This window comes from Rattus norvegicus, chromosome 3 (assembly GCF_021556685.1).
Source record: "Rattus norvegicus strain SHRSP/BbbUtx chromosome 3, alternate assembly SHRSP_T2T, whole genome shotgun sequence".
In the NCBI taxonomy this organism is placed as follows: domain Eukaryota; kingdom Metazoa; phylum Chordata; class Mammalia; order Rodentia; family Muridae; genus Rattus; species Rattus norvegicus.
The window spans coordinates 157,965,937-157,993,748 of record NC_141536.1 but is presented as its reverse complement, the minus strand read 5'-3'; the positions used below and the strand labels follow the sequence as shown (position 1 = coordinate 157,993,748).

The following is a 27,812-nucleotide window of genomic DNA, read 5'->3' as shown; positions in this document are numbered from 1 at the left end:
TTGTCACAGCACATACGTGGAAGTCAGAAAGACAGCCTTGGGTGTCATTCCACCTCCCACCCAGTTTGAGGCAGGGTCTAGTTTTTGCCACCAAAATGTCAAGCTAGTTGGCCCAAGTTTCCAGAGGATTCTCTCCTCTCTCTCTCTCTCTCTCTCTCTCTCTCTCTCTCTCTCTCTCTCTCTCTCTCTCTCTCTCTCTCCTCCCTCCCTCTTCCTTCCTCCCTCCCCCTCCCCCTCTGCCTGTCCCTCCCCCCTCCTGTCCCTCCCCCTCCCACCCTCCCTCCCTCTCTCCCCTCCCTCCCTCCCCCTCTCCTCCCCCTCCCCTTCCCCTCTCCCTTCCCCTCTCCCTCTCTTCCATCCCACCACAGATGAGCTGGAACTGGCAGTTCATGGTGCCACATCCAGTTTCACGTGAGTTCTGAGGACCCGACTCCAGGTCCTCACCCCTGACGCCAGCTCTCTGTCCATTGGGCCACCTGCCCAGCTCTTAAAATTCTGACTGCTCATTTCTATTCTTTTCGGAGCACTTAGTTTGCAAATATCATACTCAAACTTTTTCTTCTAGGTGCTGAAAATCAATAAATTCCTAGACTTGAGCCTTCCATGTGGTGATACCCCCTCGCAGGGCTCCAGGATACCTTATGAAGACTTGTGGGCTACTCCAACCTTCTCTTTACCCAGAGTACTTGCGAAGCATAGATGCTGTGTGGACCCATCCTCTGAGCGCAGGAACCATCTCTCTGTTTGTCAACTGCCAGCGTTGACATTCTCTCTCACTTCCCACGGTCTGGCACCAGAGAGGGGATCTGGAGCCAACTTGATTCCTCCTCTAAAGAGACAGCTTTGCAGTCTGCACTGTGTTTGTAAGGGAACTAATAAAATGTGCAAACCCCCACCCCCAATGCCTGCATGTGTGTTAGAATGGGGGGAATCTGCCTCCTGGCAGAAGTGAGCCGTCAGCATTCACCACAAGTCACCGTCGAACGCCCCTCACAGCTTGATGGACGGATGTGACGGTGGACCCCCAAAAGCTTCTGCACTCTGACCCTTACTTCTGCAATTAAGGTGGGGCAATGTGAATGCAGATGCTTGGTAACAGAAACAAATGCTGGCAAGCGCAAAACACCCACAGTGCCCAGGAGCCAAGCCCTGAGACAGCCACACCCACTTAGCGGGTGACTTGACTGAGGTGAGGTGCAGAACCTTTACGTTGGGTAGGCTCTGAACTAAAGGCCACTGCGTAGAAGCAATGGCCAAGTTACCCACTCAAGGAACCAGGACAGGGAAAGCCATGACCTCATGCAGAAAATCAGCATAGGGCTTAGTTGTGAAGACGGCAATCTTCCTATAGCTATGGAGACGTTTATCTGAATTTCTACACCTGCCTGAAAGATTCTCGCACACCCTCTGGTGTCGGGTGCCCCACCCCCTGCACTCAGTAGAAAACTACTTCTTCAATCAGCAAGCAAAGAGTTGACTCAGTCAATTAGCTGGGTGGGCCTGACCTCCCCAGAGGAGGTAGTTTCTGAGAAGGTAAAGCATTAGAGAATGGAGTCCTTGCTGGCCCAATAGCCCACAACATCATGTGCTGTCCCTAGGGCTCCAGGCAATGCCGTGAGTGACCTCTGGATGCTGTGGGTGGTTTCTATAGACATGTAGCAAGGAGGTACTGGTCATAGTCCCGCAGGAAATGAGCAATACCAACCACCAGGGGAGCAGAGATGGCCCAAAGAGTCCTAGCTTCTACCAACTCCTGACTGACCTGTCAGAGACCCCGATCGTAGAGCCCAGTTAAAACCATGTCCTGGTTCCTGGCCAACAGGACCTGTGAGTTATGACGTTTCTATTGTTTTAATCTACTAACTTAGTCTTCATTCTTCATATATCAATGGAAGACTCATAGACAGCGATGTATCCTATAGGAATATAAAACTTAAAAAATGAAAATGAATTGCTTAGCACGTGTAAGATTAGAATACCCACTGCTGGCTCCCTCGTGAGATCTGAAGCCGCACACTTGCTGTTCTGAGGTAGTGTGGTGCCTCGAGTCCTGGCAGCCATCTTGACCAGCGAGTTCGAGGATCGCACAAGAGGTGACAGACGGAAGACCAGGAGGTCCCAACCTGGATATGTGCGTGCGAGCGACACTTCTCAGTACTGAGTTACCCTCTGTAAGTTTCTCCTCCAACTCCCACCCAGGTCAGTTCTAACACTGACATGTTTCAGTCAACTAGGGCATAATCCAATCTACTCCTTCGTCACCGGAGTCTCAGAAAAATGAACTGGCATCCTGCTGCCGCGGTGAGAGGCCGGATAGGCTAGAGAAGAGCTCAAGAAACATGTACTTCGTGTTTATTCAGTCAGTGAGTTTGGTTTGCTCCCCTGTAGCCCCAGCTAGCCTTGAATTCATGATCCTCCGGCTTTCATTTCCCGAGTGCTGGGATGAGGAGAGGCATGTGATTGTTGCACCTTGCTCACTCCAAGCTGTTCTTGAACTAACCCTCCTGTCTCCGTCTCCCAAGTGCTCCCCACATAGGCGTGCCCCGTCTCCTCCACGAGAAGTAATGTATCCTTTCCAAAAGGGCGGAGGGATACTCCCCGGATGGCTATGAATGTTGGGAGGTGAGGTGAGACTTTCGTCTTCAATTAGATTCGATAGGAGTAAATAATGGATGAGAAAGCGAGCTCGAACAAGCCTGCAGTTGGAGAGAAGCCGATTCTGCAGGGCCCCGCCCTGCCAAGGAAGCATCCTTCCCCAGCTCTGCCATTATCTCTCAGGTCAGAGGAGAAAGAACATCCCGTGTGATGGAGGACCAGCCACGCTCTCCCTGCCCCATCTCACTTCAGGTCTCCCTCTGCAGCCTCCCTTTTCCTAAAGAGGATTCCTATTTTATCATTAAAACTGCTGATCGCAACCCTGCTAATAGATGAATATTGCTCGCACACAGAGAAAAGCAGCTAATGCGATCAAACACAACACTGATATTAAATTACTGTAACTCATTTACCTCGCCCGGGCACGCCGAGCCCCCTCCCTTCCGTGAGAGCTCCCGCATGCACACGCAAAAAAATCTATAAACCCTTCCCGACAACACAAAAGCTCCCTCTATGATGTGGATAAGAAACAGGACAGTCACTCTCTCCTGACATATTTGTTCTTTAAAAACAAATCAATGGCGCGAGGATTTGGCACCTGAATGTGGCGCCTGGATTTGATGAGGCAAAGACTGTCTTCATTAAGGACATTAATATTCATAGGGAGTAGGAAAATCTGACACGAGAGAGGACTCGCTAACCTTTTCTCATATTAGATTTTTTACTTCTTAACACAATTACAGTCCGGCAATGACTTAATTAATGCCGCTTGTCGTCAGCCGCCTTTTAAGGGCTGTCAATTTGGTCCTGCTGAGGCTGTCAAGGAAACAGAAAGACAGTCATCTTGGTGAGAAAGACATAGGAAGAAATTCAAACACTTAATAATATTCAAAAATGCTAGGCAAAACTCACAGATCCGCTGGCACGGAGGAAGGGTTTTGTCTCCTTCCTGCCTGCCTTCTTGTTGCACTGCGGCTTGGGGTTGGTGGGCTTGGGAGTGGACTGTGGTAGAAGAGGATGGTTTGGAAGATGGCCGGGAAGGGGGAGAGACATTCCCTACTCAAAAGAGCAGCATGTCGGCACCCAGGAAATCAGGGTGTCCGGCTCTTCTCCTATGCAGTCACAGGGCTGTGAAGTTGTGAACTGTAGGAACAGGCTGTCTAGCAACTTCTCTACACAGAGAAGGATACTGGTCTGTATGAGTCTGTCTGCAGCTGGACTGCCTCACACCTGAGTTCAGCAGGCCAGCGTCTCTCCTGAGATACTTTTCCTTCCTTGACGCAGAGCACGGTGATAATGTAGATTCAAGGATTGGCTGAGAGACCAACATTTCAGGGTGCAACTTTCATGGAAGACTCTGGAAGACTCAGAAATTCTACATCTTTGCGTTGTCACAGATATGCTATAGAGCCAGAGCCCTGGGGTTCCCCCTCTTGATCTACCGTGACTTGACAGACTGAGTCCACTGGACTCCCTACCCTTCCTTGTGCTTCCTGCTGTCCCCTCGAGATTCATGCTGTTGGCTTCATCCTGACGTCACCTCCCTTCACATCCCCGCCCCTTCCCAGGGGTCACGCTCTGTGTGCAAGTGTGGAATTGGCAGCTTGAACACACTGTGGTGTTCTGTGAGACAAGACATGGGTATTACTGAGTCACGGTTTCTCCTATGTGCAGACACCCCCTGCCAGCCGTAGCCCACCTCAGGGCTCCTCAGCCATGATGCTACTGGCAGAGAGACCTGAATAGTTCAGTGCTGGGAGCCTTTCCGGACACCAGAGAGCATTCTTGGCCTTCACCTCTTAGGCTCCAGGAGCACCCGTTCCCCCTCGATGAGAAAATCAAATGTATCCCTAAAAGCTAAGGAGATGGGTTAGTGGGTGAAGTGTTCACTACATGATCGTGGGGACCTGAGCTCGGATGCAGTCACATACTGGGGCACACATCTGTAACCCCAGCAATAGGGTGGGGGCATGGTAATACTTTGAATGTGTCACAGGTCTGTGTATTTGAATATAGCTGGGATGTGGTTTGAGGTTATGGAACTTTTAGGAGTGTAGCCATACTGAAGGAAGTATGATCCTGGGACCATGTGAGGGTAGTAAAGGCTTCACCCTAGATCCTTCATTCCTCTCTTCCTCTCCCTCTCCCCTCCCCCTCTCCCCCTCTCTCTCCTCTTCCTCTTCCTCCTCCTCCTCCTCCTCTTCCTCCTCTCTCTCTCTCTCTCTCTCTCTCTCTCTCTCTCTGAAAATGTAGTCAGCTACCTTCCTGACCCTCCCACCATGGCCACACCCCCCTGATATGACATACTCTTACCTCTTTGGAATATTGAGGTCTTTCTTTACTAAACTGCTGGGGCCATGGCATTTTATCATGGCAGAAAAGTTACTAATACAGGTGTAGACAGAAGGGTGCCCCCCAAGGGCTTGTCAGTGAGCCAGTCTAGCCAAATCCGTGGGTTCCACATTCAGTGGGAGACCCCTGCCTCAAGAAATGAAGTGGAGGGCAACAGAGGGAGGCATCCAACACTGACATCTGACCTCTGACATCTGACCTCTGACCTCTGACCTCTGTGCCTGCGTCTGTGATCTGCACACCCACCTGCATACAGCACTCATACACGGGGTCTGCAGACCTGACCCAAGAAGGGTGCCTTGGAGCAAAGACACTCTCAGCTGAGGACTTCTCAGAACCGATTGCCTCACCCTCCTTACCTTCAGTGTCCACTGCGAGGGTCCTGTCCTGAGTACTTTCTACTGTCCCCTATCCCTGCCATGGTCTCCCATGCATTTCATACCATATGCTACGATGGGGTCTGTGTCTATTTCTTTGTTCAATAGCAGGTTGTAACGTGAGAGCAGAGGCCACTCTAAATGCTGTCTAAGTAATGCAAGATTTCACAACTGGTGTAAGGTAAGCTCCCGTTTTCCTACACCAGCAGTGAGCTTCTTAAATGTGGTCTCCGGAGACCTAAAGTGAAGCTACTTTGTCACGCTGTCAGCCAGGGGTCACTCGGCTTGACAGGTGCCTTCCGGGTGGCCATGTGGTTCTGATTTCTGTGCTCACAGGTGTCAAAGATTGTCTCGTTGGTTGAACTCTGTATCTTGAGTTTTTGTGGAGAAAATATGAACAGGTTTGTAAAAGAGTGACCTTGGATTGATACCTTTGTGTTTGTAAGAGAAGCTACAGGCTGTGTCTCTCCTGTGAAGCCACAAAGGGAAAATGAATGCTCTTTTCCTCTGTGGAATGCTAACAGCATCCCATGATGCCCACACTACAAAGAATAGTCTGTACTCCAATGCTCGCAGAACAATGGTAGAGGCCCAGGGGATGCTGGGAGCTGAGAAGAGGATTTGGAGTTATATCAAGAAGTAACCAGAGGAAAATACCCTTGAAAATAGCATCACTTACTCAAACTGGGCACCCTGGGTTTGAGCGCTGGGGTTCTGTGGGATAGGGGTGGGAAAAGAAAGACACTCACTTGTACCCAGAGGGCCAGGTTGAACGGAGATGTATTGGAGGACACTGCTTGGCTACACAGAGAAGATCTGGCTGATGCTTGTTTATACAAATTAGGAGCCTGTGGAAGCTTAGGTTATCACCTCCTGCACGGTTTGTCATTGGTTGCATTCCTGGACAAGAAAAGACAAGAAGCTCATTGCAAGTTCCCCAGCCCCTTTCTTTGAGGCTCATCCTCTACGTTCTCTGCTTGACTGAGAGCTTCCTGTCTGAGGTCTCTCCACAGCCCAGGCAGGAGCTCTCCAAAGGGAAATCCTCGATGATGATTCAGAGTTAATATAAGCCCCTAAGTACTTATGGGAGGTACAGCATGCAACCTCGGCCCAAGACATCCCGGGTCTTGCCATTCCAACTTGAAGGGCAGACTGTAGAAATCATGGTCAGGGGGCTGGGGATTTAGCTCAGTGGTAGAGTGCTTACCTAGGAAGTGCAAGGCCCTGGGTTCGGTCCCCAGCTCCGAAAAAAAGAACCAAAAAAAAAAAAAAAAAAAAAGAAATCATGGTCAGAAGACCTTGAACCATGGGACTCAAAGCTCAGGTCATATCTGGCAGAAGATAGGATCTTAGGCAACCTAATGCATCCTTGCAACAGTGGACATTGCCCACTGAGGCTGTGTGGGATCGGTTCCCAACACGGACACCACATAGAAAAAGTAGAAAGAAAAGCAAGGATCTGAGCCCAACCCCTGGACTCCCCAACCTGTCTTTTCTCTCTGCAAGTAGATTTTGAAGTAAGGATGACTCTAGGACACAGAGCCACTGGAGCTCAGAGGAAGTTCCTGCGTGCCTAGGGTCTAGTGAGGGTGGGGTCAAGGGAGCTTACAAAGACAAATATTGGGGTTTTAAATTCATGACTGTTTGTGGGTCTTCAAATGATTAATTGGAACTAAAGGGAAACATGTAGTTTTTTTTCCCCCAAATTACACAATAACATCATGCCAGCCGTGCTTTTTACAGTATGCAAATTGACCGTCTCTGCTGTTTGAAAACAAAGGACTCTGTCCTAAGACCACCAGCAAGGACAATGCAAGGCTCTGAGCCCTGTAAAGTTGTGTTCTCTGTGTTAGAAGCTTTCCCTCCAGCCCCGAACTCACAATGGCTGGCCACTCCTGAATTACCAAAGTGAAAACAACACCATTCCTTCCGCTGTGGTTTTATGGGTGCTCTCCAAGATCTCTGTTAGAAGCTTCATAGCCAGAATGCCCTCCATGTGAAAAGGTAGCAAAACTCAGAGGAGGTGTGTGGTAAGGACCTTCCCCCAATGAATAAAGATTTCAGGGGACCAATGGTTGGTATCAGGAACCCTTTCACCTCCAGCAGTGACATCACCTGGTCACCTGTGTGTCTGTTGCCATGGCAACGGCCATACATTCCCAGCATACCTTTGGCTCAGGTCACATTTCAAATAAAAGGCAGATCTTTCCTGCCCCTTCCTCTTCTCTTCTTCTTCTCTTCTTCTTCTCTTCTCTCTCTCTCTCTCTCTCTCTCTCTCTCTCTCTTCTCACTCTCTCTCTCTTCTCACTCTCTCTCTCTTCTCACTCTCTTAAACCCCATCATCCCAACAAACATCCTCCATGTGAGATCTTGTAGCCCTGGTGTGGTTCAATTTTCATCCCAACACCAACCACTGGGCAAGGAGTAGGTGGGACTTCCAGATTTGGGGAGTGGCGGGGGGGGGGGGGGAGAAGAGGAGTAAAGGAACTTGAGGCTTTTTGAATGGAGAGAGAGCTTGGGGTAGAAGATGTAATGAACTAGAGGCCCCTGTGAGGTGGTGATCTACCAGGATGCACCCTGAGGATTTAATTTGGTGTGGCTTACTAATTAGGATGCTAGTAGTCACACCCAGCGTTGGAGTTACCTGTTGATTCCGAACTAAGATTGAGTGGTGTTTTCCTTCACGGCAACACAACTGAGTTCAAGAGAAAGGTACGGGGCACTCAGAATGTGGAAGCTTGACGCTGGTGTGGTAGCAACTTATCAAGGGAACTTAACGAGTTGGGTGGAGACATTTCCAAGAGCCAGAGAGTCTGCAGAGTCTGGCTGGGATGTTAGCAGAGTCCTGAACAAGAGAACTGCAAAATTGGCGGTCTCTACGTTGGGCTGGACAGGGAGATAGCCAGACCAGAGAGTAGCTGGTGGTAGCATGGAATGATAAATTCTTTTAATTATTTAATGCTACAGAGGTGGAGCCCCAGGGGGGAAGTCAGGAGGGAGGGGGAGACACACACACACACACACACACACACACACAAAGAGACAGAGTGACAGAGATAGACAGAAAGACAGAGACAGAGACAGAAAATTGGCTTTCCCAACTTTACAATGTATTGAAGTTTCTCTGGGATTAATTAGTATTCATAAAAGTAAGTTGTTATAAAAGAGTAATTCTGGGTTCCTCCCCTTCCTGTCTTCATGAGGGACCACTTCCTCCCACACAAGCTTTGAAGGAAACTCAAGAATTCTTTGGAAAGTCAGCTGTGTTGGACGGTATTGTGCTAAGTCAAACTCATGAAGGAACATTTAGCTGAAGCAGACACAGGAGAGAGGATGTTGTACTGAAGCAGACATGTGAAAGGACACATGATGAAGGATTCTTTGCTCAGGACACACATGTATTGGTCCACCTTAATTTGTGTAGCTGAGCTCCATTTGTTGGAACTCCATAGAAAGAAATGCACCAAGAAACTGGCAGCGTGCTCCAGTTTCTTGCCACTTCCTTGGACTCAGGCTGATTGGTAGAGTGATGTCAGCTGAGACAGACTCCTGTGCTGAGGCAAGATTCAAAGAGGATATGAGATGTTTGTAGGGACTGTCAAAGCAACTCAATGAACAGCGGCAGAGGCCGAGTTAGGCTTGCTTATAGAGCTAGCTGTTCAACGCCTGTTGGTCTCTTGTCTTCGCTGATCTTTGCTTCACTGAGAAAGGCACAGCTGAGAAATTTTGCTGGCAATCCTCCTGGTCCCTCCTGCTGTCTTCGTGTTTGCTAACCCAACACTACTCAACTACTGCTGGTGTGTCTGTGAAGTGTTTGTGAGTGGACGGAACTGCCGCTGTTAACTTGTGAACTGAACTGCCCATTTCCAGACCACACAGATGGGAGTTGCTCCAAAGACCCCTTTCTAAACAGGTCCACTTCCCCCCATATCTTTTCTTTTCCATTACCTCTGGTGGTTGGCGGGCTAAACGGGGAGGTTAAAGCATTTAAGAACCATCATTAAAAATAAGGTTTGAAAAAAAATTGAAGTCACACAAGCTCCTGCCATGATGCCATCTGCTCTGATGATATGCAGCCAACAGGTCCTTGACAGGGCCAGTAGCATTCTGTTTAGACTGTCAGACTCCAAAACTGTATATAAACCTCTTAACCTTCATATTTCTATCATATTATGACAATAGAAAATAGACTGATAACCCCCCCCCCCGCCACACTGAGTTCTGGGTTCCTGATGGTATAGGGTCAAATAGAGACATTGGCTGCGAAGACCAGGGATCACATCCTGCTTCTGCCACTGATCCTCAGTTCCTACATACATACAGTAGGTGATCAATACACGCTCTCATATTATTGATACGCATCGGAATCCTCCTACCACCACCCCTTGTTTTCAATTTATGATGAAATCCCTTGGTTAACTTTATCCTTGGCCTCATTCTGTTCATTTCAAGTTCAGAGAAAAGTCATCCTAAAATCATGTTATTATGTGTGCTTGTTCAAAGCCCACCCTCCTCGTCACTACATCAGCCTGCCTCTTCTTGCCCACTCACAGTTTAAGAACCAAGTAAATTTTTTTCCATATCCTCCTAAGATGACTGTTGGGATTTCTGTCTAAATCGGAGGTGTGGCGCCTACAGTGAGAGCTTTCTCCAGGGTAGAGTGAGACTTTTAGGATAATTAACTGTATTGGATTAAGAAGTCTGAAGCCACGAGAACTCATCACTAAATCATGGTTGAAGCCGATTTGGCTCGGAAGCGTCTTTGGAGATTTAAGTCCTAGTTTATCATAATCAATTATTCTATATGAAACCATTTTCTCTTGGAGCTATCCCCGGAAGAACGACACTCAGTCTCTCCCATGGCCCCCTGGTCCTCAGGTTACTCCCAGCGTGGTGGTGAGAAGGGATTCTGATCGCCTTCATTCTGTGAAATTCAACTCAGAGACTCCTCACCCAAGGGTGGCCCAGCCCACTTATCACTGAATGAAGCCACTTATCTCTGCGGACTCTGCGTCTTTTGGGAGTCACGGCTGTCCTGGGGGAAGCTGGGAATGCCTTTCAAAGAAAGCCTGATTTACTTAAAGAAAAGTGTGTGCGTCCCTCCGACACTCTCTTTGTGTACTCTTCCAGACAGCATGATGGAATGGACAAGCCCAAGCCAGGACACTTTTCTAAGACACCTGTCTACAGATAACCGATCATGAAATACAAGTGTCTTCCAGCACCCAGGAAGAATTACAAATGTGTCCCCTGCCATGGGCTGGGGCAAAGATGGATGCTCACACCTGCCCTGAGAAAACTCTTCTGCACTTACAGGAGCCAAAAAGGATGGTCAGCTCTGACCAAGAGCCTTCTGCACCCTGAATTCCCCACGCCTTCCCATCATGGAATCTGAACGACGTGTTAAGGAAATGAACAAAGTAACTCTCATTCTACCAAATGGGTTCAAAGCAACGTGGGGTGCGGTGGGGATCAATACGTATAATGATAAGCAATCAGCTTCGGGAATGAATGCACAACCATAAATGGTTATTGGTATCGATGGGCATTTATATGAAGCCAACAGAGATAAACAGGCAATATTTAATCAATGCTAAACGCAGGCTGGGCAATGTTCTAAGTCACTTACATATCCTTGCCCAGCTTCACATGGACAGCAGCTCAGTAGGGAGGACATTTCTGTTCATTCTGTGGGCACTGAGGCAGAGATAGGGTATGGCCTGTGTGTGCTGTATGGTAGCATTGGTGTGAAAACCAAGATAGTGTGAGCACACTCCAGCCTGTGCACATGTGTGTGCATGTGTGCATGTGTGTGTAAGAGACAGAGCTGTGTACATATGTGGAGATCAGAGATCAGGAATCCTCAACCGTGCTACCTCACCCTGGGTTTTTTGTTTGTTTGTTTGTTTTTGTTTGTTTGAGACAGAGTCTCTCACTGAATCTGAAGCCTAGCAATTCAGCAAGTTGTCTGGTCAATGAGCTCCAGAAGTCAGGTTGCTTCTGTTCCCCCAGACCTGGGTTACCAAGTGTTTCTGTGGGTGCTGGGGACCTGGTCCTCTTTCTGTGAGTGCTGGGGACCTGGTCCTCTTTCTGTGAGTGCTGGAGACCTGGTCCTCTTTCTATGATGTGCTGGGGACCTGGTCCTCTTCTGTGAGTGCTGGGGACCGGGTCCTTATGCTTGTGCAACAGTCATGTTGTACACTGAGCCATCTCCCCAGCTCTTATTGGCACATTTATGCTCTTAGATCCATGCTACCTACCCACATCCCATGCACACACGTTGTACACACATTTTTGCCTGCCTTCCTACTGCCAGAGTCCTTATGCTTAGGCTTGCTCTCTGAGCTGCCTCCAGCGATGCTGGAAATACAGGAACAGTGAGGTGATGTGGTTCACAGTGGACATCTTCAGAGTGGTCTTAGTGTCAAGATAACTGGAGACAAATCACACACCAAAGTGGAGGTTTACAGGGGCTCTACGAATGTCTTTTTAGCACCCAATTCAGAGACCTGAGTGGGGGGAGGAAGGAGAAGGATTTGGTCTATCAGTGGAAGGGCACCTCACCTAAAAGCCCAGCACAACACTCATCTCAAAGGCCCTTGCAATACCCACAATGCATTTAAGCCAAGCCCATTTGGGAAACTTCTCTGAAGCTGTTATGGAAGGGAGAAATCAAAACGAACTTTTCAATAAAAACTTGTACTCACTCTCACATTGACTTTTAATGAACAGGTCGGATCTGGTTCTAAGCTTGTCTGCAGTTTTCTTCAGAACTCGTTTCTTCCCTTCGGCTGTAATGAGAGGGAAGAAAGAAGTGGAGAGCCTCTCCCAGCTCTGCAATAGTTCATAAATATCTCTTTAAATATGAAACCATCTAAGCCCTTGGTGGCCATTACTTATTTATTAAGCTCCCTATGCAAACTTCTCTCCACACCATCTCCTCTCTCTGAACTCACACAATGGGTTTTCCACATGTCAGACGTGGACCCGCTTTCTAATCACAACCAATCATCTCCTCTTGCCTCCTCGAGATCACTAGTACATTGGCCCAACTTTGATATTAAAATTCAGTACAGTTCAGTTTGCCATTGATTCTTCTAGACTGCCTGCCTTGGAGTTGGAGAGAAACTTGAGACATACACTAAAAAAACCAACAGACTTAAAACCATCTGAGGAGACTGGATCCCAAAAGGTCACTTGTCATTCACCGAACAACACATTTTGCTTATTTCCTAAAAAAAAAAAATAATAAATAAAATAAAATAGAAAATAAAAACCCATATACAGTTCATTCAAAACAACTTGGGGGCTGAAGAGATGGTTCAGTGGTTAGCTCACACTCACTGCTCTTACAAAAGACCCGAGTTCACCTTCCTGCACCCACATTAGACGACTCAGAGCCTCTTCAGCTTCGTGGGATCCACCACCCTCTTCTGGTCTTCCTGGCTTCTGTACTCCTGTGCACATGCCCACACACAGAAATACAAAATAAAATAAAAACACAAAATCAAACATTTTAACAAAAAAAATCTATGAGGAAGAAAATGTTTCAAATCATAACCAATACCGATGTTAAATATCTCAATACATTCCCGGGTGACTTGTGCATTCTCTCTATTTCCCAACCGGCAACACAGAGAGCCCTGCTCCTCTTATGAAGAGCATGACGTTCCCATAACCAAAGTGGGAAAAAGGCTTCCCTAAAAACCAAAACGGAAGTACAAACATTTTGTACTTAGTTAAATCCCAAAATATAATGTAAATGTAAAACAAAATAAAAAGGAAAGAGAGGAAAAACTCCATCCCCCTCAAACCTTAATTTTATGTATTTCAGCTTGATCCATTCAATTATCTTCCTGGAATCAGTTACACTAAAGGCGAGACCAGGGTGACCTGTACAGGTGAGCTTTTCCATGTTTGGTTGGCAGTCCTCAGATGCTTGCCTAAGTTCATCAGGTGAGGTGGATATGTCTTCTTCCCATCACCAATCCACTCCCCAGCGTGATCACGTGCTGAGGCTGCGCAGATGCGTAGACTGGACACGTGCCTCCAGTCCACCCTGGTCCATCCCTCAGGTGAACGTTATAAGAAGATCACGTGGTCTTAGCGTTAGAGTGAGAGAACAGGAGAGCAATGAGCCCCCAAGGCCATAGTTGACACACAGGAAGATGGGACTCCCACCCATCCCAGCCTCGGTGCTTATTCTTGGAACCGTTCGTTTCTGTGGGGCTTGCGATATCTGACTTAAAGCTGCCTGGGAAGTATGTTTGGGGAATTTCTTGGTAAGCGGATGCAACTGTGCTGGGAAGGGCAGAGGTCACGTGTGCCGCTCGCTGCTGTGTCATTCTGCTTTGAAGCCAAGCTCTGCCCTCAACAGCCACAGCTTACCAGCATCTCTAGGCTAACTCAGTACCGGGGAACTATGGGAACGCCGTCATGCATCTGAACCCACCTAAGTAGCCAGACACACTCCCGAACCCTGTCTCTGCAGCCTTTCACATCGGTGCGACTCTGCTCAAACTTAGCTACATTTTGTTTTTCCCTATCATTTGACATAATGATAAAATTATAAAAATTCCTTGTAGATAACATTCCATTGATGGCAAGATATCCCGTCAGGTTCTTTTAGACCCACAACACCTGACATTTATCCCTTAATTAGGCATCAGGCGTCTCACTACAGCGTTGCTACCTAGGAGTTCTCTTTGCCCTTTGTCTTCTGGAAGGAAATATGTGTTGCAAATTCGTTGTTGGTTTTTTTGTTTGTTTTTTGGGGTGGGGTTGCTGTTGTTTTTGGTTTGTTTAGTACTGAACATGGAAGGAGTAGAAATAATCTATCTGGAACCTGATGGTCACCAAGATTTCCATACCTGTGAGAGAGGACCTGAGAGGGCAAGTGTTACTTTGACTATTTGTTCTAGAAGCATCGCTCAGTCCCACTGTTTTGGGGTCTGAGTTGCGCAGAACATAAGGGTGGGGACGGGGTGACAGAAGAAAACCATGCAGCCGTGGAGCAGAGACAGGGAAGATCGCAGTAGCTCCTTCAAGAGCCCAGCGCAGTGACCCAGCTTCCTGGTTTCCACTAAGCCCCAGGTCCTGGGAGCTTCCACCAAGCCTTAGGGAGGTATTTAGGATATGAAACTGCACCCAGGCACACGGAATCTAAGCCACGTGTCCAGCCCTCAGGGTTCACTCACGGGTATTTACAGAAGGGTATCTCCCCACATCAGCTTAGTCCACGGTGCCGCAGGGGGCTGCGCCCTTTGTTCTAAGGATGCCGTCTGCAGAGCACGCTAGGGGAACATCTCTAAAGACCCGGAAACACAGAGCATCCAGGTTTGCAGGTTTTATTGTCTATCCTCCAAACAAGCTGTTCTTCATAGTTTTCCTTGTTTCTGGAAACCATCAGAATATTGCACTACGGAGTCTCTGACGCGTATTGCCTTTTTTCTTTTTCTTTTTGCCCCGAAATAACATGTTTACAAAGAACCATCTTATTGAATTTCATCGATTCTACAGATTTAATTTAAGCCAGATATGAAATGTTAGCAACCCTGCTTGCTTTACTACACTCTACAAAGTATTCTTCCACAGAGATCGTTTAATTTTATCGGCGGTTTCATGACCACCACGCATGGTGCGGTCAGCCGCCATTTTTAAGAGGGTAGCACCCAAGTAGTTTCAGGGTCGTGAGACATCCTACACAGTGACTTACGAGTCAATGTTTTCTTTTGCTGCCTTCTTACTTCAAAACTGATCCTCACACTCTCCCAGACTGGGTTCGAACACGCAGAGCAGTTTTTCTTGCTTCAGCATCCTGAGTTGCTGGGGGTTAGTGGTGTGAGTCACCATACCTGGCTGCTTATCTTGAAAGCCTAAGTTGGATTAAAAATAACATCTTGTTCGGAGGTATCTGCAGCATCCCCAGGACGCCTTTGGATAAAACAGATGCCCCTAGCTCATCCTGGGCAGCTCACCACGAGCCAAATTCCTCTCCCGGAAGCACAGCTTAGGGCCCGGCGTGCCACGCTGCATGGCTCTCCACAGAATGCCCCGAGAGTGGGTGTTCCATTTTCACCGAGAACAGCTGTGCATTTACGGGGAGAAGAGAGGCCCCGGGGTTAGACGGGACCGAACTGCTCGGGCTTTAATGGGATTTTTTTTTTTTTTTTGCAAAATTATCTTGTTGACAACTGCAGCATTGTAAATTTGAATCCATTAGCTACACGGATCCATAAATATTTGAATAATGGCCTTTTTAGAGTGTTACCAGTCTATCAGGCCTGTCGCTTCTCTGTCTTTTCCCCCGTTTTTTTTTTTTCTTCCATTTTTCCTACTGCTGAAGAGAAAGGGGTCTAAGCTAGATCTTGCAGACAGTCTCGAGGCATGGATATTTTATCTCTGCTTTCAGAATGGTAGTGCTTTCTGCAGAAGGTGTTTAGCAAGGCCATGCCAGTGTTTGCACGAAGCAGCTCCCGGCCGGTAGAGCTCACTTCCCTAGCCTCGCATCTGGGAAAAGCCAGGAGACACCACTGACCAGTGACATCGAAGCATACACAACACAATCACGTCCAGGGAGAGGTTTTGTGAAGGCCACGCGCCTCCTCTCTCTTCTCTCATTTGCTCATTGAAAACCAAGGCAGCTGAATGTGGACTGGTGGAGCCCTGGGGCAGCTCTGGGATGCTGCACTGCTCTCTAGAGTAAAAGCCAGGTTGTGCACCGACTGTGCAAGCATCACCTGCCTGCTTTGCACGTCTAAACTTGCACATCTACCCAGTTAAGCCGTGATATCACATACCGATCTCAGCACGTTACAACACTCCGAGCAGAGAGCCATCCACAACGAGGTTACAGCCGAACACTCTCTCTCCTAAGTCCTCGGGACCCCCGCTCTGTCTGCTTGCTTGCTTTTCGTTGCCTTAGAGCACCCCTTTAAATGTTTAGTGCTGGCTGTGACCATGCACTAAACATCTTTCCCAAAGACGGAGGACGGCACGGCTCTGTGCTGCTCATTAGACAGCAAATCTCTCAGAGACCGTAGAAACACCTGGACCACTGACAAGGCATCAGGCGGTAAGTATTCCAGGCGTCTGTCTGTCATCTGCTTCTCTGACAGCTGGAGAACACGGCACGGGGCTCATCCAACTTCTGCATGTGAAGCGCTCTGACACCCTCTTTAAGAGCCTCGCTCCAAGCTGCCACATTGCTGCTACTAATGGAAGGTCAGTCTGACAGTTTGTCTGTCCATCATCTATTTATAATGTATGTACGTAGCATGTATGTATGTATGTATGTATGTATGTGTATGTATTATGTACGTGTGTGTATGTATGTGTGTGTATGTATTATGTATGTATGTGTGTATATATTATATGTGTATGTATCTATCATCTATCTACCTACCCACCCATCCATCAATCTATCTACCCACCCATTTATCCATCTGTCATGCCCATCCATCCATCTATCCATCTACCCACCCATCCATCTATTCATCCATCCACCCACCTGCCCATCCATATATCTACTTATCCATCCATCATCCATCCACCCACACATCCATCCATCATCCATCCACCCACACATCCATCCATCATCCATCCATCCATCCACCCATTCATCCACCCATCCATCCATCCACTATCCACTTTCCCATCCATCCATCTATCTATTTACCCATCCATTTATCTATCTCTTTTCTGGATTTTCTTACATCTTTACCACAGGTTAAAAAATCTTACAATGCAGCCACATCCTACAGCCCCCTCGAAATACAAGCACACCATCTCTGGGAAATGATACCTCTCTTCCCTGCAGAAGGATCTTAACTTTTAGTTTGTGCTAAGAACGATGCAACATGTTCATCCAACACTGTGCCTGCTAATCCCATAGGATTTACATAATTGTCACCAGGGAGCTGAGACTTGAGAGGTTAATACAGTGGATATGTGGAGGCATGAGAACATGAATGAACTCACTTCACTGTGGGGCCTTATACTGTGGGAAAAGTCTGGGCTGCAACAGAACCGCCATATGAAACGCAGGTTGGAGAACCCTGACTGACATTTGGACCAGACGTTTACATGTTGTAATGTAAATGACATTATATTACATTACATTAATGATGGTGAGGGTCCATCTCATGCTCATTGGCCTGCTGAACCACATGCCGGACCTCTCGACAACACCAATAACCTGTCCATTCTCATCATTTTCCACCACCAGACACATCTCCAGCCATTCCCAGATGCTTTCAGGGGACAACACCACCTTTACCTAAAATCAAAATTACACTCTAAAGTTAGGAATAAACGGTATCTCCCATAGAGGCTGGTGCTCTTTTTTCTGACATAATGGAATGTGTCTCCATTTTTATAATGGCTGCCACAAAACTCAAAAACAAGTTTACCTTTCAACTATAACAAACAGGCATGCCCAAAGTCCTGAGCAGAAGCAGGCCTCCTTTCCTCCTCTCCTTTCCTCCTCTCCTTTCCTTTTCCTTTTCTTTCCTTTCCTTTCCTTTCCTTTCCTTTCCTTTCCTTTCCTTTCCTTTCCTTTTCTTGCCTTTCATTTTTCAAACAAGGCCTCATGTAGCCCAAGCCGGTTTGAAACTCACTATGTATCCAAGAAAGACTTTGAACTTCTGATCCTCAGGCCTCCACCTCCCAGTGCTGAGATCACAAGTGTCACCACTGTCATTAGTTGATGCCACACTGAAGCTCAAACCCAGGGCTTCCTGTATGCTAAGCAAGTTCTCCCCACCGAGAAACACCTCCAAACCCATCCATCACTTTTTTTTTAATCCAGGTTGTACATTTTTCCCACTCACCCCTCTTTCCTCTCTACTTTATTTCCTCCAGCGTAGTATGTCTCCCTCTATTTAGAGCCACTTGAAACATTTCACACAGGAAGCCAGGTATAAACATTTTATACTGGTTTTAAAGTTGACTTCAAACATAATTATTTGATCAAAGCTGAACCGCTCAAGAAATGTTAAGTCTTCCTGTTTCTTTTTAACTCTTTTCAACGATTCCCTCTGATGTTGAAAAACATGAAAGTTGAATTAAGGAACTGAACTTCACTGAGATTTCCTAGTTTCCAGAAATCACGTGTTAAAAATGGGTGCAGACCCGGTAGAGAAGAACCAGGGAGAGTGAGACAAAAGACCGGAGAGGAGCAGCTCTTCTCGGCTGCTTAGGGAGCGGGGATGGGCTTGAGGTATGTGAGACCCTGTCTCAAAGAACGAGGGAGAGAGATGGAGAGAGAGGGGAAGGAGGAGGGAGAGGAGAAGGAGGAGGAAAGGAGGGAAGGGGAAGAAATCCTTTGGAAATAGTAGGTTTGCTGTTCGATGCATTCCCTTGAAGCCAGAAATGTTCATTTTAAATAAAATCTTTTATTATGAAATGTGTATGGAGAATACTTCGGACACACCTCTGAGATGCCTTCCTGAGAGCCTCTGTCCTTCCTTCTCCAAGTTGATGGCCGGGTCCCTTCTGTCACTGGAGAGGAGCCATTTTAAGAGTCGGACCACGTGACTTCCTGATGAATTTTCCAGCCTGTCAATTACTGGAGAGATAAAACCTAGGTCCAGAACAAAGGGTGAATCAGAGGCTCGTTTGGAAATTTGGGGTTTTCTGGCTTTACTTTGACAGATTTGAGAGGAGAGGCAAACATTTCCTGTAAATACCATCTCTGGGACAGATATGCCGTCTCTCATCCCCCCCCCCCCATCAAACAGAAATCTATATTGTGCCTTGAGATGAGCCCCAGAGAAATTATCAATATTCACACATCTGGCACAAATCTGTTAGAAGGAGGGGGGGGAGCATGAAGCCATCTGTATTTCCTCAGTCGTTTTGCAGTGTGGCTCTGGTCTCTTGAAGTCATTTTGTCACACAGTCTTGTGAATACAAAGTTATTTTCTCGGCTTTTGAGGACACTGTTCATGATGGGGGAGGGGGAGATGATGTCACTGCCAGGAAAAAAAAAAGGCTTGCCTTTCCCAATCCCCCACCTTCCCTGGAGTATGAAGGAGCCAAACTTCATCAAGTTTGGCACAGTTGTAGGCATTAACATGACTGAAGTGTATGCCAGATTTCAAAACAATCCCTAACAGTTTCTGCGAGCCCGTGTAAGCAACTGAAAATTGACATGTTGTGTTGTGCCCAAGTCAGCCAACTGCTGTCACTGCATAATTAGATTTTCCTGCATGAGAGGAAAAGAGTTTCCTTTTTTAAAAAAATAAAATTATGAAACAAGGCAGAAGCGAACACAGAGCGGGAGTTGGCCCCTGAGTTGCAGAGAGGTAGCCTTCTGCTCTGGAAGGACTTTGGACCCGAGTGTGCGTGATCACACTAGAGTTCTGCCTCAACCCGCTCTGGAAGCTCTGGAAACCCTGGCTCTGCGTTTGAAATGCCCGTTGCTGAGCGGAATTGCAGCACAGGCCAGGTGGAAGAGCACCCATTTGGCTGCCCAAGGAACCGTGGAAACCCAAAACCAAGAGGAGTTTGGGAGCAAACGAATGGGAACGTGCAGTAGCTTCCTCCACATATGGGATCACAGATTCAGCAGGATATCTCCCCTTCCTCAACAGCACTAGTCAATATTTTTTTAGCACAGGGTCATTAATTAAGGACTACACCTCCCAGGGTTCCTTGGGCCTTGGTGTAACCATGTAACTAGGCTCCATCCAATGGGGTTGCGGAAGAAGAATGGAAGTTTCTGACTTCTCCAACATGCCTTAGTGAGGAAGAGGGAGGGGTTTTCTCCCCAATTTTTCCCTTTGTTTTCAAGGGTGATGATTTAGGCATAGTCGCGGCATTCTTTGATTGAAAGATAGGTTTATTACAGCTCACAGGAGAAAGTAGATCATACGGGTGGCAGAAAGCAACGAGGTAAAGCCACGTCCTTGTGTGAGTTGCAGCCCCGTGGGCAGCTGGGAAGGAAAGGTCCGGTGATGCTTTGTCTGACCGTCCCAGCCAATAGCGAGCCTTGGAAATTATTTGCAGATTCCATCCCGAGAAGACCTTGGTAGACATGGGTGGTTTCAATTTAGACCTGTGCGTCTCTGCTCTCCAATCACACCGCGAGTTTCTTTTCTTCTCGCAACTGCAAAAAAACAGAACAAGACACCTGCCTTTGAACTCATCACCATATCTTAGAAGGTTGAAGGCTCTTATTGGCCAGGCCAATGGCTCTAAGAAAGAAGATTGTGGTTCTTAAGAGAGCAAACCTATTGCTATTTCAAGATGAACGGAAGCTAGGGGTGAAAGAACAATGAGAACAAGTGTCCAGTGCCAGGCACCCCACATTCTCAGAGTCCCCATCATCTAAATGTCTGCTGTTTAAGCATCAACTCCTCCACTGCACTAGAAATACTATTGCATCTCTACAGAATCCTCCGTGATTTGAAGTTCTAGACACTTAATCACGCATGCGTGCACGCGCGCGCGCACACACACACACACACACACACACACACACACACACCTGCAGCCCTCTCCACTCAGGTGAGAATATTTCAGTGCAAGACTTCTCCGCAAGGCTGGATTCAGATCACCAGTGTCTTACAACCGAAGAGTGCCAAAAACTGACAGTGTGCATCAAGCAGGAAATGTAGCTTTTGCAGGCCTGGCTCTCTTCATCTGATCATGGGATCACAACGGTTGCTCACCAAGCTGTTGTGTGGCTGAAGCACAGGATGTGCCGAACACTCCCAAGTTCAAAGTGAATTCTGAATCCATACCATAGGTCATTAAGAGCCTGAGTGCTTGATCCCTCCTTGAAAGACTCCAAGACCCTCTTGGCAATCTGGCCTGAACTTCCTATCTTTGGGGTTCCATTTTATTGGAAATCGATGCCACGGTCACTGACCCTGAAGCAGTCCCTCTCTGTATTGGTTATCTGTCCTCTCAGTGGACCAGTTTTAGGATAGGGGCTATCTGAGTAGACACAGTGTCAGCCTAGACCATCTCTCCACTCACATCCTAGCTAGGAGATAATGTACAAAGAACTAATGGAAACTTCAAATTACCTTGTGAGCTCTAGTGTTCTCTAAAAGATAGAGACAATGTCAATCATTAAGGGGATGCGTGCAGTCAGCTGGCATGGCTGCAGACTTTGCATGAGTACTTAATCGGAAGTCATCGAAGTATTTGATTTGTATTTTTGTTTTGAGATGGGACTCATTATGTAGCCTTGACTGGCCTAGAACTAGCACAGATATCCCTGCCTCAGCTGGGATTAAAGGTACATACTATGACAGCTGTCATAATAACTGCCATGACACCTGTCATGACACATGCCATGACACCTGCCTTGACACCTGCCTTGACAACTGCCATGACATCTGCCTTGACACCTGCCTTGACACCTGCCATGACACCTTCCTTGACACCTGCCATGACACCTGCCTTGACACCTGCCATGACACCTGCCTTGACACCTGCCATGACACCTGCCTTGACACCTACCTTGACACCTGCCATGACACCTACCATGACACCTGCCCTGACACCTGCCATGACACCTGCCTTAACACCTGCCTTGACACCTGCTTTAACACCTGCTATGACACTTGCCTTGATACCTGCCATGACACCAGCCATGACACCTGCCATGACACCTGTCATGACACCTGCCATGACACCTACCTTGACACCTGCCATGACACCTGCCATGACACCTGCCTTGACACCTACCTTGACACCTGCCATGACGCCTGCCATGACCTGTATTTAAACCTCTTTCTCACTGTGCCTTTCCACTTTACTTACCTCAAGAAGGAATCATTAAACAAATTTAATTGTCCCAGAGTCTCCCTTCTTCTGCATCTGACTGGATCAACCCCAGATATGGTATGCAAATGACATTAGATTACCTGGGCACATGAGAGCAGAAAGAACACTCAGATTCTTAAGAAAATGTTACCAGTCAGTTTCAGAGACTTGAAGAATAGCTTGTGTGGACTAAAGATGTTCCTCGTGCTAAGTGGATCTCATGTAGTCTCCCATGCACCATCCCTAAGCTGAGTGACAGTGTAACAGTTCCAAGATCCAGTGGTACGCTCTTAGTGTTTCTCTGTGGCTTTACTTCAGGTTCCTCCATCCAGCTGCATCAGATGAGCAGGTGTGCTGCAGGGCTCAGCTTGGCTTTGTTCATCTGTCTGCCCATGTCTGGTTCTCCAGGTTCAGCCACATTGGCTTCTTTACAGCATCACGGTCCCAGGATGGAATCCCAGAGGGGGTGACATCATGGACTGTACCGAGTGCAGTCTGCACGACTGGCCACGGTGGACAGTGCTAGTCCATTAGGCAAAGGAAGCACCACGGCAAAGCCCAGAGTTAATTTGGATGAACACTAGACTCTGCCTCCTAAAAAGAGATGTGAGCAGAATTGGTGGCTCCTTGTCATCTATGCCAGAAAGTTTAAACAAAAAAATGACAGGGTCTAGAATCAGATTCAAGTGTTGAACATTCCTGTAATACTTTGACAATATTTACATTATTAATCGTTATGATCAGCCCTGGAGGGAAACGGCAGAAAGAGACAATGAGTTACTTTCCACTCACACTTGTAAAATTTTCAGAATGAGTCCCTGGCTCCACTGATACAGAGGTAGAAATCCATGATGACTGGGGGAGGTGGCAGGGGCAGGTGGCAGGGCAGGTGGTGGGGCAGGTGGCAGGGACAGGTAGTGGGGCAGGTGGTGGGGCAAATGGCAAGGGCAGGTGGTGAGGAGCAAGTAGCAGGAGTATGTGGCAAGAGGAGGAAGTTCTTCAAAGGTAGAGAGCAAGAAGAGACAGGGTTGGAAGACTGTCAAGTATCCTCCTCACTTCTAACGACTACTCTCTCCAGCTGTATCCCACTTCCTAAACATTGTAAAACCTTCTAAAACAGCCCCATCCACTGAGGACAGGCCATCTCATATATAAGTCTTCCAAAGAGACACTTTCTCCTACCCATAACTAGACCACCGTGCTCCAGATAGACCCAGGATGGCAGTTACTAGATACACATTTACTTCTTGTTAGAGATCCTCCCATATAACAGGCCTCACCCCAGCCCTGGGAGAAGGGAAGATTAGCAGGACAACAGGAGATCCAGGCTTTCAATGGCTGAGGTCTGGGAATGTGGTCAGATGCATGGGATGGGAGTCTAGGAGGAGAGGGATTTTGTATTGATAGAACGGAAAATGGGTCTCCGAAGAGGCTCAAAGCAAGTGTGGAGAAGCGCTGGAAAGACAGGTCAGTCAAAGTGTCTACACATGTAAATTCTTCAAAGCAGGAAGAGCTTAGAGAATGAGGGACAGGAACTGGACATTGGGGTGGGGGGCTTGGATGTCACAGACAGGGCTTTGGATTTTACTGTAATTGAAAAAGAAAGATGGTAGGGGTGTGCTAAAGCCAGGACTGGCCTGGTCTACCTTTGATTTGGATAAGAGGCAGGAAGACATCATTGTTTTCACCATTCTGTGCCTCATGTAGATTACCAGAAGGGAAGGGTGGCTGCCATCCTCTGAAGGTAAGTGCTAGCCGCAGCCATGGGCATGGAGAGAAGAGTGTTCTCTTCTGTGGTGTGTTTTGGAATAAGACTTCATGATTAACATGTTATGAGATGGACGTTAGTAGGGACGGAATACGGGGGAAGAACCGACAAGTTCAGCGAACACTCCCCACTGGGGTCACAGGCCACCACACAAGGGCAAGTCTACTGGATGATGAATCCAAACGTCTGTGTTTTTGCCTTGTTGCCAAATGATACGGATGAAGGTCTTTTTCTCTAGTTTTCTTTATTAGAAATAGATTTTTTTCATACGATGTATTCTGATTACAGTTCCCCTCCCCTAACTCCTCTGAGATCTTCCCCCACCTCCCCTCCCATCAGAATCCACACCCTTTCTGTCTCTTATAAGAAAACAGAAGGGCATCTAAAGAATAATAATAAAATAAGAGAAATCAAAACCAGAATAAGACAAAATAAACAAACAGTGGAAAACACACAGGAGCCTCAGAGAGACACAGAGACACCTGTGTTGATACTATAGGAATCCCATGAAAACACAAAAATAGAAAAATGCTCGACCAAAAGAAGGGGTCTATTTCACTTTTTAAATTGTGTGTTTGTGTGTGTCTCTGTGGGGCTATGTGTATCTTAGGGCAGGCGCCTATGGAGGTCATAAGATGGCATCAGTCCCCTGGGTTAGTTAGAGGCAGTGTTAAACCACTTGGTGTTGCTACTGGGAACCGAACTCAGATCCTCTGAAGAGCATCAGGGACTCCTCTGAGCCATCCTACAGCCAATGAATGGGAGTTCTTTGTATTCTTTTCAGATTCACGTAGAGGAGGCTGGTGGGAAATATTATCAGACAAGCTTTGATGACGTACAAAGGTTGCATCTGAGTCGGAGACCTGCACTCTTTCTGGTCCCTGCAAAGGCTTCCCACCCCACCCAGAATTCCCTGTCACATTCTGTGATTAGAATACGGACATCCACCCACGAACTAAAAGCCAGGAAGTTTTGGCAAGAAAAAAAATAAAGAAATTCTATTGGCTGGGCTGTCTCCCACTGTCCGTACAGGCGCCCGGCAGACAATACTTCCCAAGATAAAACAAACGATCACGCCACTGTATTTAATGGAATTGGGATGGTGGGTAGATTTAGCGTCTTCATCACTGACCTCCATCATGGCTCCCCAGACCTCGATTCAGCCCTCTCACAGTTCACAAATTCTAAAAGTCACCCTTGGTGCTTAAGCCAAAAGAGCAAGTGTAAGCGTGGAGCCTTTCACATGTACCCGCGAGAGTCAGCACGCCTCGACCAACCCCGTCACTCAGGGGGCAGCCCACATGGCAAAGCAAAAGGCCCGCACCCCCTGAGCATCTCCTCGACTGCATCCTGACACTCAGCAACCTGTTGTCGGCGCCGTCTTCTCGGCGTAAAGCTTCCCAAGCAATAAATCAGCTTCCTGCCTGGCTGTTCGGTACGGACTCATCACTTCGCACATCATAATTATAATCAATGAACGAAACTCAAGGAAGAAAGTCTGAACAATGAAACAGTACCTTTCTTCCCTCAACACCGCGCGACGTTGTGCGATCAAAGAAGACAACGGTGCAAATGAGTGACTCGGATGATCTCAAGGTAGTTCTTTTACACTTTGAGGCAGCTTTTAACAGGTCCCGCTACCTTGGTGGTGGGGGAGGGGGTGTTCAGAAAGCTCAGCTGCCTTTAAGACTTCTAAGCCAGATTTCTTAAGTGCGCAGATAACTTGAATGCCTAAATTGAAAAATGAGTAGAATATCCGCGGGGAAAAGGGGAGCTCACCGCAGCCTCCCCGAAGTTCATCAAATGTTGTCACATATTTCTCTAACGTCTTTGACTTGGTTAAGTGCAAATTTAGGTGAACACGCTCTTTTTTTTTTTTCTTCCAGGGTTCACAGCGACGGAAATATAATATGTGTATTTTCAGATTAATGAGTACAGTTCTCCAGTCTTGAGCAATCAAAGACAAATGGCACTCCTTGGAGGCAGAGGGCTGGACAAAATGACCCCTGGCCTCCATTACTTCGAGATTCAATTGTCGCATGTCTTTAACAGCCACTTCAAATTCCTTCGTAGGTGTAAATCCGTTCTCTAAATATAAATCCCAGACATGAGTACAGATTAATTTATTCCCTAAATGTGTAGAAAGGTAGATGATCAAAGCGATGAGTTTTGCAAAAATCACCTTTAGTCTCACTAATGACCTTATCATATCACTCAATGAATAGGTGGATTATACTTCATGTGGTTGGTGAGAACGAAGCCATGTACGGAAGTCCAAATCTTCATCCCATGTGTACTCTTGGCATCAAGGCCTCATTTGTTGAGGGCAGGCTCAGCTCTGGTTATTTCGTTTTTGCCTGCTGAACTTGATGCCATTAACTTTCCTGGGGAAAGGTCAGGTCATCTTCACTTGCGATCTCAGAGTTCTCCCCTGTGGTCAGCTGGCCATGTCGTCTGGGGAGTCATAGAGGAGTCCACTGCTGTGAGAGCCACTCTCGAGTGTCAGATTAACTGCCTCTGGAACCCGCTCGAGACCAAGACTCTGGGCACAGCTGTGAAGGATGCTCTTAAATCAGATTATCTGAAGCAAAAGACCCATCCCAAATCCAGCTCATACCCTCTGCTGGCAGCCCACGTCGAAGGACAATGGGAGAAGAAAAGTTTGCTTTTCATCTGCTTCTTCTCGCTCTTGCTAGCCAGTCTGTTTATTCCGTTGCTGCAGCCAATACTAGATCCAATTTCTTCAGGATTTCAGGGTAGAATGAAGGCCAGCAGCTCTTCAGGAACCCTCCTGGGCTCTAGAATAAGATGTGGAAAGCTGAGACACCAGACCTGTGCACTGAGCAAGTACTGGATAGTTTTTCTTTTCTGTTGTGGCACAACCATTGTTGGCCTACCTGGGCGGTATCCTGTCAGCCAGTCTAATAAACGTATTTTCAGTATATGTTCATTCTATGGTTCTGTTACTTTAAGGAACCTGGTTAATTAGCCACTCATGAGTACAAGAAAGTAAAAAGGAAAAGAGGCGGAGTCAGGTCCCACTACCCCTTTCAAGGGCACACCCCTAATTGTCTATCTACATTCTGCTGAGCCCTGTCTCATACAGACACCAGAGGCTGATGGCCCTGGCCAAGCCTTTCACACATGGTCCCTTGGGAATTATCCTAGTTTTAAGTTGTAGCAGATGACCAAATGCAGTCAAATAGGAAGAATGGATTCTGGAGTTCTCTTTCATGGTAAGGTAACTGTGGCTAAGAAGAATTCATTGCATGTTTTATAAAGACCTAGAACACAGTGGTCAAAAAGTTCCTAACGCAAACAATAAATGTTTAAGGAGCCAGAATGCTAATGTTAATTGATTTGAGCATCTCACAAACGATGATACTGTCTGTAGTCACACACAATCGCTGTGTCATAAGGATAAAAGCAATATTGTAATGCCATTGAAAGAAGGTTCCAGACACACAAAACACAGCAACACCTGTGGTAAAAACATGAATTGCGGAATCTAGACAGTGGCAGTGAAGGGTTCTTGTTTCATCATTAAATGGAATGGATTTGTCCCTGATATCAGAATTGAGGGTGCTCTCCTGAGATGCAATCTAGACTTCCCATAGGGAAGTCGGTCATCTTGTATTCTGTATGCTCCTCTTTGTGCCCTACAGAAACTTGATGACATTCAGAGACTCATACTAGATCAAAGTGTTGAGAATAAGTGGTGGTTGAATGCTCAGCCCTAAAAAGGACATTTATGCTTTTTCTTCCAAGCACCAAGGAACATCACAGAAGTATGGTAGAAAGACAGTGACAGGGAGGAAATGTTGATTTCTGAATGTGTTGTGTCTGCTCCCATCATGGATGCACCAGATGGCAAACTGAGTCAGACCTGCATCAGGAAAAGACACGGAAGAAGGAGGACATTGATTTGGAGATAGAAGGGG

General features: G+C 47.1%; 1 protein-coding gene and 1 long non-coding RNA gene across 2 annotated transcripts; one reads left to right on the top strand and one right to left on the bottom strand.

The window, feature by feature from the left end:
- Positions 1 to 3,292: 3,292 nt before the first annotated feature.
- On the bottom strand, positions 3,293 to 13,387 carry LOC147995834 (uncharacterized). Its single transcript, XM_087655008.1, has 6 exons — positions 13,268 to 13,387; positions 12,695 to 12,781; positions 12,032 to 12,115; positions 6,074 to 6,224; positions 3,508 to 3,597; positions 3,293 to 3,411 (listed from the first exon to the last, which is right to left on the bottom strand). Exons 1-6 carry the CDS (start codon positions 13,275 to 13,277, stop codon positions 3,351 to 3,353), a joined length of 483 nt encoding a protein of 160 aa, XP_087511134.1. The 5' UTR covers positions 13,278 to 13,387; the 3' UTR covers positions 3,293 to 3,350.
- A 3-nt stretch (positions 13,388 to 13,390) lies between these two features.
- On the top strand, positions 13,391 to 27,214 carry LOC102555336 (uncharacterized). The gene is made up of 4 exons (XR_015683989.1): positions 13,391 to 13,606; positions 16,442 to 16,547; positions 24,656 to 25,467; positions 25,758 to 27,214. It is a non-coding gene; the product is annotated as an uncharacterized LOC102555336 (long non-coding RNA).
- Positions 27,215 to 27,812: the final 598 nt, after the last annotated feature.